Here is a 16458-nt window from a genome sequence, read left to right on the forward strand (position 1 = left end):
GTGTGACAAAAATATATCAATGTAAAATAGCACATAAAGAGAAAAAGGGGGGAAATCACATAATCATCTAAATTGTGGTAATCTTTACACCCTACGTGGGGCTTGAACTCTTGATCATGAAATCAAGAGTCACAAGCTTCTGACAAAGCCAGGCAGGCACCCCTGGAATTGATTTAATTTCTTTGAAGCAATGTTTCATAATATTCACTGTACAAGTTCTGAAACTCTTTGATTAAATTCATTCCTATGTATTCTTTCTGAGGCTGCTATAAATAGAAGTATTTTCTCAATATCCTCTTTGGATTGTTTATTGCTAGTGTATCAGAATATAACTACTTTCTGTGTGTTGACCTTATATCCTGCAACTGGGCTGAATGCATTTATTATCTCTAATAGTTTTTTGTGGATTCTTTAGGATATTTTTTATGTAAGATCACATCCTGTACAAACCACTTCATCCTTTACTGCTTGAATTGGTTTCTATTTTTTCTTTTTTAACTTCTGTTGAATAGAAATGGCAAAAACAGGCATACGTGTCTTGTTTCTGATCTCAGGTTGTAAATTTTTAGTCTTTTCACTATTAAGTATGATATTAGCTGTGGGTTTTTCATTAATATTCATTATGCAATTGAGGAAGTTCCTTTCTCTTCCTAGTTCTCTGAGTGTTTTTATTGTGAAAGGGTGTTGAATTTTGTCAGATTCTTAAGTATCTGCCTTTGGCTCAGGTCATGATCCCGGGGTCTGGTCCTGGGATGGAGTCCTGCATCGGGCTCCTTGCTCAGCAGGGAGCCTGCTTCTCCCTCTGCCTGCCGCTCCCCCTGATTGTGCTCTCTCTCTGACAAATAAATAAAAATCTTTAAAAAAGAAAAAGAAAATAGAGGAATAAATCTTCATGACTTTAGACCTGGCAATCATTTCTTAGATGGCACCAAACACTCATACAACAAAAGAAAAAATAGGTAACTTGGACTTCATCCAAACTGAAAGCTTTCATGCATCAAAGAACACTACCAAGAGTGAAAAGAAAACCCACAGAATGGAAAAAATATTCACAAATCATATATTTGATAAGGGATTAATAGCCAGAATTTTTTTAAGTAGGTTCCAAACCCAGCATGGAGCCCTATGCAGGACTTGAACTCACAACCCTGAGATCAAGACCTAAGGTAAGATCAAGGGTTAGATGCTTAATTGACTGAGCCACCCAGGTGCCCCAATATCCAGAATTTTTAAATGACTCCTACAACAACAACAACAAAAAGAACAACTTAAAGTTGAGCAAAAGACTTCAATAGACATTTTTCCAAAGAAGATACAGCAACAGCCAAAAGGCACATGAAGAGGCTTTATCTCACTAGTCATTAGGGAAATGCAAATAAAAACTACAATAACACTTCACACCTGTAGTATAGCTATTATTAAGAAAACAGACAATACTTAAGATAATATACAGTGTTGGGGCGCCTGGGTGGCTCAGTGGGTTAAGCCGCTGCCTTCGGCTCAGGTCATGATCTCAGGGTCCTGGGATCGAGTCCCGCGTCGGACTCTCTGCTCAGCGGGGAGCCTGCTTCCCTCTCTCCCTCTCTCTCTGCCTGCCTCTCTGTCTACTGTGATCTGTCTCTGTCAAATAAATAAAAAATGTTAAAAAAAATTGTTTAAGATAATATACAGTGTTATCTTAATTTCAGGTACACAAAATAATGACTCAACAATTCTATACATTACTCAGTGCTCATCATGATAAATGTAGTCAATATCTACACCAAACAACATTATTACAATTTTATTGACTATATTCTCTACGCTGTAATTTGCCCCTCCATGACATTTATTTTATAACTGGAAGTTTGTACCTCTTAATCCTCTTTATTTCAGTTTAGTTTCTTATTTCTCAACTCATTTGTTTTATAGAGTACAGCTGACACAGTCAACTAAATTTTTTAAGTTAACCTAATTCTCAAACAAAATAAACTGTATGAGTTCATTTTTCTAAAAGACAAAACAAAACAAATAGCATTGTTGACCAAGAATGTAGAGAAATTCATACCCTCATAAAATGTAAGTGGAAATGTAAAACAGTACAACCACCATGGAAACAGTTTAGTGGTTCATCAAAAAATTAGAGCTAGAGGAGCGCCTAGGTGGTTCAGTGGGTTAAGCCTCTGCCTTCAGCTCAGGTCATGATCTCAGGGTCCTGGGATCGAGCCCCGCGTCGGGCTCTCTGCTCAGTGGGGAGTCTGCCTCCCCTCTCTCTCTGCTTGCCTCTCTGCCTACTTGTGATCTCTCTCTCTCTGTCAAATAAATAAAATTTAAAAAAAAATTAAAGTTAGAATTCCACTTCTAGGTACATGCTCAAAAGAACTGAAAATAGAGACTTTAACAGACATTTGTTCACCAGTGTTTACAGAAGCAATATGCACAACAGCCAAGATGAAAACAACATAAATGTCCATCAGCAGATGAATAGATAAACTAAATATGAATGGTACATACATACATAATGAATGGAATATTATTTAGCCTTAAAAAGGAATGAAATTCTGATAACATGCTACAAAATGGATCAATCTTGGGGACATTATGCTAAATAATGAAATAAGCCAAACACAAAAGGACAAATATTGTGTAATTCCACTTATACGGAAGTATCTAGAATAGTTAAAATCAGAGACAGAAAGTGAAATGGTAGTTACCAACAGATTAGGGGAGAGGGGAATGAAAGTTACTGTTTAATGGGTACAGAGTTTCAGTTTGAGATGACAAAAAAGTTCTGGAGTTTGACAGAGGTAACAGATACACAATGATGCAGAATATTGGGAGATAAGAGGACTCTTTCAGAGGTAAAGGAAATGTTCCAGAATTAGAGAGCAATGATGGTTGCACAACACTGAATATTATTTAATGTACTTAATGCCACTGAACTGTACACTTTAAAGTTCTTAAAATGTTAAATTTTATATTTTACTGCATCTACAAAATCACAAAAGAAATATACAAATAACAAGGTTGGTAACACTAATATTTGTCCATTACCATTCTCCCTTCCAGCACAAGAAAAATCTCTAAAATCTATTTTGAAAGTTCATAGGTATGCACATATAAACTATCTCCATATCTGCCATATTTGTTGCCAGGAAAATATATTTCCGTGATTTATTATCTTCTTGTCTTTTATTATTTATTTTTAGTCTAAAAGCACTTAAGGGCAGAGTCTAAATTTTTCTGGTTTTATTAGGCTCAGTACCAACAGTGCCTACTTGGGCAAATAAACACTATTCAGAATTTGTATGAAAATGTCAACCTTTCCGGGGGTGCCTGGGTGGCTCGCTTGGTTAAGCGTCTGCCTTCAGCTCAAGTGATGATCCCAGGATCCTGGGATCAAGCCCTACATCAGACTCCCTACTCAGAAAGGAGCTTGCTTCTCCCTCTACCACTGCTACTCCCCCTGCTTGTGTTCTCTGTCAAATAAATTAATAAAATCTTTAAAAAAGATATCAACCTTTCCAAAACATTTAAGAAACCATGACGGGGGCACCCAGGTGGCTCATTCAGTTAAGTGTCTGACTTCGGCTCACGTCATGATCTCAGGGTCCTGGGATCAAACCCCCACATCGGGACACCTGCTCAACAGGGAGTCTGCTTCTCCCTCCCCCTCTGCTCCTCCCCCTACTCATGCTCTCTCTCTCTCTCCCTCTCTCAAATAAATATTGTTTTTAAAAATGACTTCCTGGGGTGCCTGCGTGGCTCAGCAGTTAAGCATCTGCCTTCGGCTCAGGTCATGATCTCATGTTCCTGGGTTCAAGCCCCACATCAGGCTCCCTGCTCAGCAGGAAGCCTGCTTCTCCCACTCCCACTCCCTCTGCTTGTGTTCCCTCTCCCACTGTGTCTCTCTGTCAAAGAAATAAAATCTTTAAAAAAAAATGAAGACTTCCTGAAACAAATATTGTACTGTATGTTAACTAGAATTTAAATAAAAAATTGAAAGAAAAAAGAGACACAATGGAGGACTAAAAACACTCCAATCTATTTTTTTAAAAGATTTTATTTCTTGGGGTGCCTGGGTGGCTCAGTGGGTTAAAGCCTCTGCCTTTGGCTCAGGTAATGATCCCAGGGTCCTGGGATCGAGCCCCTCATTGGGCTCTCTGCTCAGCAGGGAGAATGCTTCCTCCCCTCTCTGCCTGCTTCTCTGCCTACTTGTGATCTCTGTCTGTCAAATAAATAAATAAAATCTTTTTTTAAAAAGGTTTTATTTCTTTATTTGAGAGAAAAAGAGAGCATGAGCAGTGGGAGGGGCACAGGAAGAGGGACAAGCAGACCATGCTGAGCAGGAAGCCCAACGTGGGACTCGATCCCAGGACGCTAGGATCATGACCCGAGCCGAAGACAGACGCTTAACCAACTGAGCCTCTCAGGCACCCTATCTCTTAAATATAAAAGTATACATGCTCTAATGGAAGTAAGAAATTACAAATTTGTAATAAAGCAGCAATATTTGAATAAGGCCAGCATTCTGCCTTATTATGCCTAAATAGCAGTCTCTGTGTAGTACTCTAAATAAAAATTAAATTGCAATAAAGGTCACCATGTTCATGTGGGCCTAATTACTAAAAGCTTCAAGAAATGTTTCATTATTTCATAAATACAGTTAATTCCACTGATATACCACACCCCACCCAGACAGTCTTCAAATGGAGACAAGAGGCAAAGAATGTGGCAAGAGCAAGAAGCAAAGCAAGAAGTTTTATTCCTGTTTTAAGGAGTTATAAGAAAAGGGTCTTTAGGTGAGAACTGTGGTTCTATTCCTCTGCAGAAAAAAAATACAATTTTAAGACATTTAGATTTTAGAAACAGAAAACAGCACCTGTTTCCACAATTCATCCTTCAAGTTAGGCAGGTAACCCTAGCTCCCATCCAGAATAATCAGGTTATTGTTTAGAATTCAGATGTCAGAGACAAATCATGGAAAACACTAATAAGTGGGTGGCAGTATTCAGGAACACAAGTCATTTAAATTTTTTAGTATCTATTGGAATGGGAACAAAGGAGGAAGAAGTATCCAGAAGTCACCCTTTCCTGCCTTGAAATTCCATCTTTTACCCATGTTCATTCTACTGGATTCAAGTACTAAACTACTGTGTTCTTATACCATACATGTCAGTAGCACTCAGCTGGTACTTAGCATCTGCTACTATACTTTTAGGGGGAATGGGAGTTGAATATATATGTCTATATTCTCCTAAATATATTCCTTGTCTAAAGGACTGTTCTATCTCCTCAATATTTCCAATAACTGGCATAGAGTAAACTCATAAATAACCCCATGCTCAAAATATTCAAAGGCTCCTCATTCCTAAGCATAGCATTCAAAGCTCTCTGCAAGATAATTCACACATGACTTTCTAATCATACCACAACTCAGCTCAGAAAAGTTTCCCTTCCTCCTCTTCTACTGAATTTTCTTTTACTTCTCTCATAATAAGCAACACATTCTGCTTACAGTTCCTTCTTTAAAACTCAGAGTACTCTCTACTGGAGTGTAAGCTCCTCAAAGGAGGAAACTGGTCTGGGTTCATCTTTTTTCCCATGTGGGAAATAACAAATTGCCATGTACAGAGGAATAATAAATGCTTACTAAAATGAAGATAGTATCTGCTCAGAGATTCCTTAAAAGAAGAGTGGTGATTTGTTGAGCATTTTAAAAAAACAACCCTGAAGTCATTTAGTACCCTCCAATATTCTCTCTTCCGTGTCTAAACAGATATTCAGTAAGCGGTGTTGGATGCATGATAGTCAGCCTTTGAAAGAAATGTATTATTTCATACACTTAATGAGTAACAGGTGCAATCACTTTAATATGAAACATTCACTCTTGATTCTCTACTTTTAGCAGACACTCAGAACACACAATGAAAATTCATAAATAGGGTGTTTTGTGGTTTTGAATTTTGGGGGTATATTAAGAAGGTAGAAAGGGGAAAAGCCAAAAAAAAAAAAAAACAGTAAGAGGTGGGCAAATTCTTCCCAACTCTATAGAAAGTAACCAAACCTAGCTTCAAATACCTAAATTAAATGGCAGAGAATAAGCTGATTGATAAGCTTAGTATTAAAACAAAATACATTTTAAAATACAGTAAAAGATATCATATGCCTCCTGATAAAACATGCTGAGAAAGACACAATGTTACTTCATAGTATTTCTAGCAAAATACACGATCACAAGGAAATATCAGACAAACCCAAATTAACTACGCTGTTCTTCAAAAATATGCAAGGGGAAAAAAACAGCAAGGTACAGTGCTCTAGAGTAAAGAAGATTAAAGAGACATGACAGTGAATTGCAATGTATGCTCCAAAATTGGATGCTAGACCAGAGAAAAAGAAATTTTTTTCTTTCACTATAAAGGACATTATGAAGCAAAACGTGAATAAGGTCTTTAGATTAAAAACTGCATTTTATGGGGGTGCCTGGCTGGCTCAGTCAGTGGAGCATGTGACTCTTGATCTCAGGGTTTTGAGTTAAAGCCCCACAGTGAGTATATAGATTGCTTAAAAATAAAATCTTAGGGCACCTGGGTGGCTCAGCCCATTAAGCATCTGCCTTTGGCTCAGGTCATGATCTCAGGGTCCTGGACTGAGCCCCACAACAGGCTTCCTGCTCAATGGGGAGGCTATTTCTCCATCTCCCTCTGCCCCTGCCCCCTTCTCGTGTGTGCATGTCTGTACGTGCTCTCCCTCCCAAACAAATATAATCTTTTCAAAAAATCTTTTAAAAAAAGAACAGTATCAATGTTAATTTCTAATTTTGCTAACTACACTGAGGCTAAGTAAGAGAATATTCCCATTTTGGTGAAATACATATTGAAGTATTCAGGGATAAAGGAGTATCGTGTTTATAATTTACTCTCTGAATCAAAAAAATATATAGACAGAATGATAAAGCAAATGTAAAAAATTACTATCTGCTGAATCTGGGTGAAGGGCCTATGAGAATCTGCATACTATTTTTGCAAATTAAGTCAGAATTTGTATTTTTTAACTTTTTATTTTGACATATAGTAAAAAGGAGATGACTACTCTTTACCTCCTTGAAGGTAGATCAGATTCATCTCCCGAGGGTACAGTTATTAAAAACATTTTTTAAAAAATCATTCAATAAAATATTGCATGAGATCAACGAGACACTGACTAGAAAGTTGTTCTAAGTAAATGTCTTTGAACTCTGGATATTTTTTAAATGTTATTTATAAAAACACCAAATGTCTTTTATGGGAGGACTAAGTTACTAGCCAAAATGTATATTAATACAGATTTTTTTGTAATGTAAACTCCATGGGGACAAGGCTTTAATTCGTCCTGTTCACCTAAGCAGTACTTTGAACAGTTACTGGCACATGGCAATAGAAATAAATAATAAGGGGCGCCTGGGTGGCTCAGTGGGTTGAAGCCTCTGCCTTCGGCTCAGGTCATGATCCCAGGGTCCTGGGATCGAGCCCCGCATAGGGCTCTCTGCTCAGCGGGGAGGCTGCTTCCTCCTCCCTCTCTCTCTTCCTGCCTCTCTGCCTACTTGTGATCTCTGTCTGTCAAATGAATGGATAAAATCTTTAAAAAAAAAGAAATCAATAATAACTAATATCTGAGTAATTAGCATATCCCAGACACTAACGTAAGTTCTTTGTTGTCCTTTAACTAATTTAATCTTCATATAGTCCAAGAAATATTCGGTGTATGAATTGGTACTTTTTGCAGGATGACAATTACAGTCAGTTCTGAAATCAAATGAGTTCCTAAAACTCACCAGGTTATGCAAAATTATGCAATGAACACCACAAGATACATAGGGAAAATGGGGTTAGAAGCACAACACTCAAAAAACTTCATCATAACACATTTTTTTAAAAGATAGAAACCCAATAAAAATGATAGCACAATTTTACATAGTTTACACATGAGGTGATTAAGAAATACAAAAACACAACAATAAATACAGCACTTTACCTTGAAAAAGACCTGAAGTTTGCTTGTGGAAGTACATCAGAAGGGCTGCAGCTCATGAATTACTGTGAAATGATGGGAGGAGGGTTATCTGAAATCCGATGGAAAACTATAACAACAGATGTGGACGGGAGTGGCTTATAACACAAGGGGTGCACTGAGCTAGCCAAAAGATGTTTGAGGTATGAGGTGTGTACATGTATATGCATGTATTTAATGCAGTTCAGTACAGCTGGGTGTAGTTTCCTGCATTCACCCAGGGAAAACTTTCTATAAAGGAACAGACAGTAAATATTTTAGGCTCTGTGGGTCTTTGTTACAACTATTCAACTCCAAGATCGTGGTACAAAAGCAGTCACAGACAATATACACAAAAGGGCTTGGGTGTGTTCCAACAGAACTTTATTTATAAAAACAGGCCACTGGTTGGTGATCATAATTTGCTGATCCCTGACCTTTGCATATGAAAATGCAAATTTTGTATTATGCTAAAATTGTTCCCTGATGTATCAATCTTGTTGGGACAAATATGCATATTCAAAACAAGCATTACTGCAGAACTAGGTTTGGAATGCTATCATGCAAACCAAAAAATAATTAATATAATTCAAATAAGCAAAATAACAAATCTAGTATTATATGAAAAGAAATTGCTTTGATTTTAGACTTTATAAATCAGTGATTATCCAAAAGTTAACTGACCATGTCAAATGGCCAAAATAAAAACAACTAAGGATCATTTTGAACAATCGACAATATTCAATCAAAATCTGTGCATTAAATTCTACACAATCTTTAAGAAAAGTGGAAAACTTTTGACAGCTCAGGCTCATTTACAAAGGGCACATGTGGCTTTTTCAAGATCATCAAGCTGCAAAAGTTAACATACAAACTGCACTTAGAAGATGAGTAAATTCTGGACATCTAATGCATAGCATGGTTACTATAGTTAACTATACTACATACTTGAAAGTTGCTAGAGAGTAGATTTTAAATGTTCTCACCATAAGAACAAAAAAACGGTTATGTGAGGTGAGGGATGTGTTAACTAACCTTATCATGGTAAACATTTCAAAATATATACATATATTAAATCATCACGCTGTACAACTTAAACTTACACAATGTTATATCTCAACTATATATCAATAAAGCTGGGGAAAAAACATACTAATTGCACAACAGTCATACAATATTTGTCCAGGAACTGAGTTAAAAATTCTCAGCTGACCTGCTTCCAAAAAGAAAACACTAATATATATAACAATCCTTTGCTTGCTGTATCTCACATCTGGACTCTCCCCCAGTTTTCTTTGTCAAAACTGTACCCATCCCTCCAAGGGCCAGATTCAAATGCTTTCTCTATAAAGTCTTCCCTGGACCCCATCAGAAACATCTTCATATTCTGAACTTAGTTTTTACCTACTGCAGCATTTACTACTTTATATCCTGCTTCAAAATTATTTGTGTACAGGTCTGTAATTTCCTCTGCCATATGGAAAATAAGACTAATCTTTAGCCATACCAATCCTTCTGCGTGGGCAGCACTTTTTCACAGCCAACCCGTAACCGCTAACTCATCTTCAAGACACAATACAGATACCATCTCCTCTGTGAAAGTTTCCTAGACATCCCCGAAATTAGGCTTTCCTTCATTTCTGGTACCCAATAAAACCAATATACCTCTATTTTAGCCTGGTTTTATACCTGCTTATTTACTTATTATCTCCCTCACTAGGTTAAGAATGCCTTAAGGAGATGAGAATTTTGTTTTATTAAACTTTGCATGCCATAGCCCAGTGCCTGGCCCCTAGTTGATACTCAAGTATTTGATCAACTAATAAAGCATTCTCCCAAAATATGAAGTATAGGATATAAACACATGAAAACCAATGCTATACCAATAATTTCTTAAACAAATACTGTATAGAACAGTCAACGAGAAAGCTGGACTATAGATACCAAGAATGGCTACTTCAAGCCAAAACTGAAAGACAAAGTCTCAAGAAACAGGATTTGAAAATAGTGACTATAGCACACAATTCACAGAACCTTTTCCCAGGGCAAAAAGCACAACTGGTCAGAATAAAAAAGTCTTTTCAGAAGTATCATCTCTAATCATAAAAGGGCAGACAGAAAAAGGGGCACCTGAGTGGTGCAGTAGGTTGAGCATCCGACTCTTGGTTTCAGCTCAGATTGCAATCTCAGGATGGTGAGATGGAGCCCCACACTGGGCTCTGTGCTCAGCACCGAGTCTGCTTGAAACTCACTCTCCCTCTCCCTCTGCCCCTCCCCCCTGCACTCTCTTGCTCTCTAAAATAAATAAATAAATCTTCAAATAAAAAGGGGCAGAAATACAATATCCTGGATTAATAATCTTTCAAAATAGAAGACATCCTGAGCCACAATATTAACAAACTTCTCAACAAAAAGGGTTTCCTTTCCAATATTTGCACAAATACATGTACACTGATGACAGATGATACCATCAACAAAATACCTGTATCCAAACCATGTACGTTTAAAAAAAAAAGATATGCATACATGGCTAAAGAAACTTCCCTTTATCACTCCCCTTTTCCTACCCCCCAAAGTAAAATTAAAAAATGGTCAACATTCACATAAGCAGGACTATTTTTTTTTATCTTTATTTAAAACTCTACACCCAATGTGGGGCTCAAACTCACAACCCTAAGATCAAGTGTCATATGCTCTACCGACTGAGCCAGCAAGGCACCCCCATTTTTTTTAAAGATTTTTATTTATTTATTCGATAGACAGAGATCACAAGTAGGCAGAGAGGCAGGCAGAGAGAGAGGAGGAAGCAGGCTCCCTGCTGAGCAGAGAGCCCGATGCGGGACTCGATCCCAGGACCCCGGGATCATGACCCGAGCCGAAGGCAGAGGCTTTAACCCACTGAGCCACCCAGGCGCCCCCCATTTTTTTTAATAACCTTATAGAACATAAAGTACAAGTTCATTTCACAAATGACGAAGCAGAAGCCTGGAAAGGATGAATTTGTCAAAGGTCCTATAATGAGTTAAGCAAGAGAGCTGTACCTAGAAAACCCACGTTTGGCTCAGAGTTCAGTGTTCATTCCTCTACACCAGCAATTCTCAAACTTTTAATCTCAGGAGCTCTTTACACTCTTAAAACTTAAGAATTAGCAAAGGCCACAAAGAGCTTTAGTTTATTGCCTTTTAAGAACCACTGTTATAGGGGCGCTTGGGTAGCTCAGTGGGTTAAGGCCTCTGCCTTCAGCTCAGGTCGTGATCCCGGGGTCCTGGGATAGAGCCCCGTGTCGGGCTCTCTGCTCAGCGGGGAGCCTGCTTCCTCCTCTCTGTCTGCCTGCTTCTCTGCCTACTTGTGATCTCTGTCAAATAAATAAAAATTTAAAAAAAAAAAGAACCACTGTTATAACCATGTTACTTCCTCCAGAACTGCAGGCTTTATCAGTTATCTATTAAACCTACTCCCATTTTACAGGTAGAGAAACGGAGGATAAATATCTTGCATGTCTGCTATTACGACAATCATAAGACAAACATTAGCATACAAGTACAGAGGAATCCCACTTAGAAGCTCCTTTTACTGTCCTACTGTCAACGTTCCTAAGAGAAGATCTAAACATTTTCCTATGGCTTAAAAACCATTTGAAAAGCTTTTGCCAATGTTCAAGAAAACAAGTTCTGGAGGACAGGACTTCATGTAAACCCAAGATTTGCCTGATATAACCCACAAATTTGGGGCACCTGGGTGGCTCAGTGAGTTAAAGCCTCTGCCTGCGGCTCAGGTCATGATCCCAGGGTCCTGGGATCGAGCCCCGCATTGGGCTCTCTGCTCAGCGGGGAGCCTGCTTCCTCCTCTCTCTGCCTGCCAAATAAATAAATAAAATCTTTAAAAAAAATAATAATAATAATAATCCACAAATTTATTCAGACTCCAAGAGTGAAATAGACACATAAAAACACACAATTTCTTACAGAAAAATTATTTTCACACACCTGTATCTATACAGAAATTTCTTTAAGTACTACATGTATCTTATCTCTAGAAATACAATATATAACTGAAAGCTTATGGTCAAACTATACCAAAGGTTGCCAATAATGAGAACTGGCATGATCAAAATTAAAGTCACAAACATCTTTCTTTTCACCCAATCAGCAACATAACCAAACAACTGGTATTTAAATTCTTTCAAAACCCTTTATAAAAATTGCATGTACTCCCCCTCCACAGCCTGGCTTAATACCTTCCACTTAGTGGGAATGCAAATATTTCACAGATAACATTTTTCAAACATTAGGTTAGTAGGCAATGATTGTGAATTACTACCCTAACAGATACTTTCTAAGACATTTTCCCAGCATCTCTCCATTTAGACAACTTCTGCCTTTTGCAATTTAAGACCATGGGGCACCTGACTGTCTCAGTCAGTGGAGCACCTGACTCGATCTCAGGGTTATGAGGTGAAGCCCTACACTGGGCACAGAGCTTCTTAAAAACAAATAAATTAAAAAATAAAATTTAAGACCAATAACAAGTTATACTGCTGTCAGCTGCCATAAAGATTAGAATGACAAGTCCTGGGGAGCCTGGGTGGCTCAAGTGGTTAAGTGTCTGCCTTCGGCTCAGGTCATGATCTTGGAGTCCTGGGACTGAGCCCTGCATCAGTCTCCCTAGTTTAGTGGGGAGCCTACCTCTCCCTCTCCCTCTGCCCCTCCCCACTGCTCATGCTCTATCTCAAATAAATAAAATCTAAAATAAAAAGAATGACAAAAATATCTCTGACCTTTATACAAAAATAGTTTATCTGTCAATCAGAAGCTCATCTTTCATAATGATAAATATTTTAAGAAACAAGCCAATCTTATTTAAAATAAAATACATAACAAAAGCTCCTCAAAAACGATAATAAAATCTTTTAAAGACTGAGCCACTGATTCTTTAGTGTATAATTTAGGCAGGTCATCAATTTATTTCCCTCCCTTCTTGCCTTTTGGCTATTTTTTTTTACCACAGAATCATAGAAAATATCGTTTTTTATGAACACTAGTAAAAATCAGAACTACTCTTTGTTCCTATTTAAGTGCTCAACAAAAGTTCTCATACAAAAAAATCTGGCACTATTGTGTAAAATAAAATTAATGATAATTTATAGAACTGCTCTATTATTTCTATCTCACATTAGGAGAGAATCAAGAGTGATTCAGTACTGTGAGTTCAACTCACTCAAGCACTACCTGTCAGATTATCCTCTATGATTATGACTTGAGATGAATGACACTTCAGCCTGAGACAGTTCTGAAAACCCACTTGGTGCACTTTCCCAGTAAATAATCGGGGAGCATCATACATTTTTAAGTTAACATTTATATATGTGGTTCTTTACAAGGGGTTTTTCATGTAGCTTAAGACTTTCCTGGAATTAAATGTTTCAGTTTTTCTCATTATCTTATCTGTACATAAAAGGCAAAATATTTTAACAGCTACAAGCTCTAAGACCTATATCAAAGAACCACAATCAATAGTAGCTAATAGGAACTTCTTCCATTGTAATGCTTGGGCTAAATTAAAATGATCATAATCACATTAGACATGGCAGCTCAAGGGGGCATTAATGCCTTGTGGTTAAGAACATAAGTTCTGGGGCCACCTGGGTGGCTCAGTGGGTTAAGCCTCTGCCTTCGGCTCAGGTCATGAGCTCAGGGTCCTGGGATCCAGCCCCACATCAGGCTCCCTGTTCAGTGGGGAGCCTGCTTCCACCTCTTTCTCTCTGCCTACTTGTGATCTCTGCCTGTCAAATAAATAAATAAAATCTTAAAAAAAAAGAACATAAGTTCTGGAGTAAAAACGGGGTTCAATTCCAACTCCACCAATTCAAGCTGTATAGCTTTAGTCAAGTTCTTTGATCTCCCTATGCTTCAGTTTCCTTTTCAGCTATAAAATGAGGAACACTAAGTACCTACCCTATAGTTGTTTTAAGAATTAAGATTATACAGGTGAAGGTCAACAATAAGCACTCTTCAAGACCAATACAAAAAAACTGACCCTGGCATAGAATGAATGAAGTCTTCTTTTTGTAAGGCTTTCAGTAAAATCTAGAGTTTATATTTACCTGTAAGGTACACCCTTCATGTAAACTAACATGAGCACCTAATAACCAGCCAACAAGTTGTACTGGGTACCTCTTACATACCCAATACCCAATAAATAAAGGTTTACTGTGGCTGGACCAATTAACATAAATTCAGAAACCGAGACTACAATCTTTACACAGCTAGGGATCTGTAATCTAAGAACTAAGGTTTATTTTTTTCAAGTGAAGGAAAATATCTTCTATCTACTGCTTATTAATGTAGAAAAATAGGCATAATAGGTATCACAGGCTCATTCCCAAACTCCACATGCTAGGTAAAGTGCTCTAAAAGCTTCTACTATCATAATACTTACTCAAAGGCACATTTTGCCAACTACCAATGCAATTCTGATCCATGCTCCCTTTAGTTTTCTTTATTTTGCCCCTAGGCGCCAAGGATACATTTCAGAGCAGAAAAATTACTTAATTCACAAGAGATGAAATGTCAAATGTCAGAGTCTGAAAAGCAAGCCAGCCGCCTGTGTAAAAATACTATATACTTCATATTAACAACTCATATTTTTAGACACTACCAAGAAGCAAATCAGAAGTACAAGAGAAAAACAACCTCAACCTAATAAACATAGTTGATTGGTTAGAGGAGGCCTGCCAGGCACAGCTTCCTTTGCAATAAATCTTACTTCCCATCGACCCATATTAACCTGCTCCTCATCCCTCACGGAATAAATTTTTTAAAAGTAGGGTCTAATTACTTTTGCTCGAAATTTGCCAGCAAGTGGAGAAACATCTGAGGTCTGCCTTACCACCCATCAAAGCTTGACTTCACGAAAAGTATACGGGGTATACCCTGTGTTACCACCCCTTTGCCTAGAAATAAACCCAAGGATACCCCTCAAGATATGGAGTAGGGAAGGAATGTAAAAACCTAGCAAGGACTCACCCGTTCACACCCCCCCCCAAAAAAAGAGCTTGTCCCCAGGGGTTTCAGAAAAAAAAAAAAAAATTCCGCAAAGCTGCGATATTTCTTGTCTCCTGCTATCCAAACGCCACTGACTTGTCCCAGGATCTCACATCCTCCCGCCGCCCGCCCGCCCCTCCCCCTCTACACACCCCCCCCCACCTCCTCTCCTCCCCCACGCAGTTTCCAGGCCCAAAGATTAGGAAGAACGACCGGGATACAAAAACCGCCTCCGACTTAAGGGTCTCAATTCCACAGGCACCAAAGAATAAACGAGACGAGGCCACCGAAGCTTCACGGGTTAGGGAAGGCTGGAGGAAGCGCCCAACACGCCAGGCCGCGCCCCCCCCACCCCCACCCCGGGTTGGAGCCTACCGCCGAAACTCCGAAACCCTTCTCACCGAAAGAGAAAACGATGTCTTTCCGCTAAGCGATACACAGGCCTAACCCAGCAAGCCAAAGCTTTCCCAAACACCCTACTCAAAAGATGCATAGGCCTAGACCGCTAGGATCCGTGAGACGGGGTTGTATTTTACCTCATGGGCTCAGCAGTCATGTTTTCGCTTCAACGCCTTGTAGCTTCAACGACCGTAGGGCGCCGCTTTGCGCTCTCCGGCACGGGGTTACGACAGAAATGCAATGGACTCGTAGTAGTCACTATAGCTGGTGCAGGATCCTCCCCACAGCTCAAAGGCCGCTACCACTGCCCCCGCCGCAGGAGCCGCGGAAACAAAGCGACGCCGCCGCCGCCGCCATTTTGTTGGGCCGAGGCTCAGGCAGAAGAATTGGCGCGTCCTCCCTCTTCCTCTTTCCGCTACCGATTGGCTACCTCCTCCACAGCTCAGACTCTTATTGGTTACTGAAATTCACCTTCTTTGGGGGCCTGTTGCTAAGGCGGTCTACGTCATTTAATCCCCTCCACCTTTTCATAGGGGCTCCTGTTCAGTCCCAATGACCTGAAAGTGCTAGTGACGTATTTTGACTTTATTTTGAAAATGCTTTTTGATCCATCCTCCTTTCCTTGACATATTGACAAAACAATAACAGCAATTTACATTTATTGAGTGTTTACTACATACCGGGCACTATACTAATCCTTTATCCAGATTAGCTCATTTAATCCCTATTCTCTTTGAGGCAGACAGACTCTTGTTAACTACATTTTCCAGATGAGGAAACCAAAACACAGAGTCTCATAGTAGTGGAGCCAAGATTCAGACCAGACACCACACTCTTAAACACTGATCTATATGACCATCCTGTATCTTTTCTTTCCTATATTTCAGGTTATGATCAAGTTCTTTACTTTTCTAGATTTTTATAAAGACTATTCAGCATGCCAGCATGCTTACAAAATATATATTATATAAAACTAACCTGAGATCTTCATGTGAGTCCTTCAATA

The 16458-nt window shown here is 38.8% G+C and overlaps 1 protein-coding gene across 1 annotated transcript in view; it reads right to left on the bottom strand.

Moving 5' to 3' along the window:
- ATRX (ATRX chromatin remodeler) overlaps positions 1-15876 on the bottom strand; it is a 290527-nt gene extending 274651 nt beyond the window's left edge. The window contains exon 1 of the mRNA XM_080795822.1: positions 15590-15876. Coding sequence (XP_080651948.1) covers positions 15590-15609 — 20 coding nt within the window. The 5' untranslated portion in view covers positions 15610-15876. The remainder of the gene's footprint in view (positions 1-15589) is intronic.
- Between the last annotated feature and the right edge of the window lie 582 nt (positions 15877-16458).

The sequence above is a fragment of the Martes martes genome (genome assembly GCF_963455335.1).
Source record: "Martes martes genome assembly, chromosome: X".
Taxonomy (NCBI): domain Eukaryota; kingdom Metazoa; phylum Chordata; class Mammalia; order Carnivora; family Mustelidae; genus Martes; species Martes martes.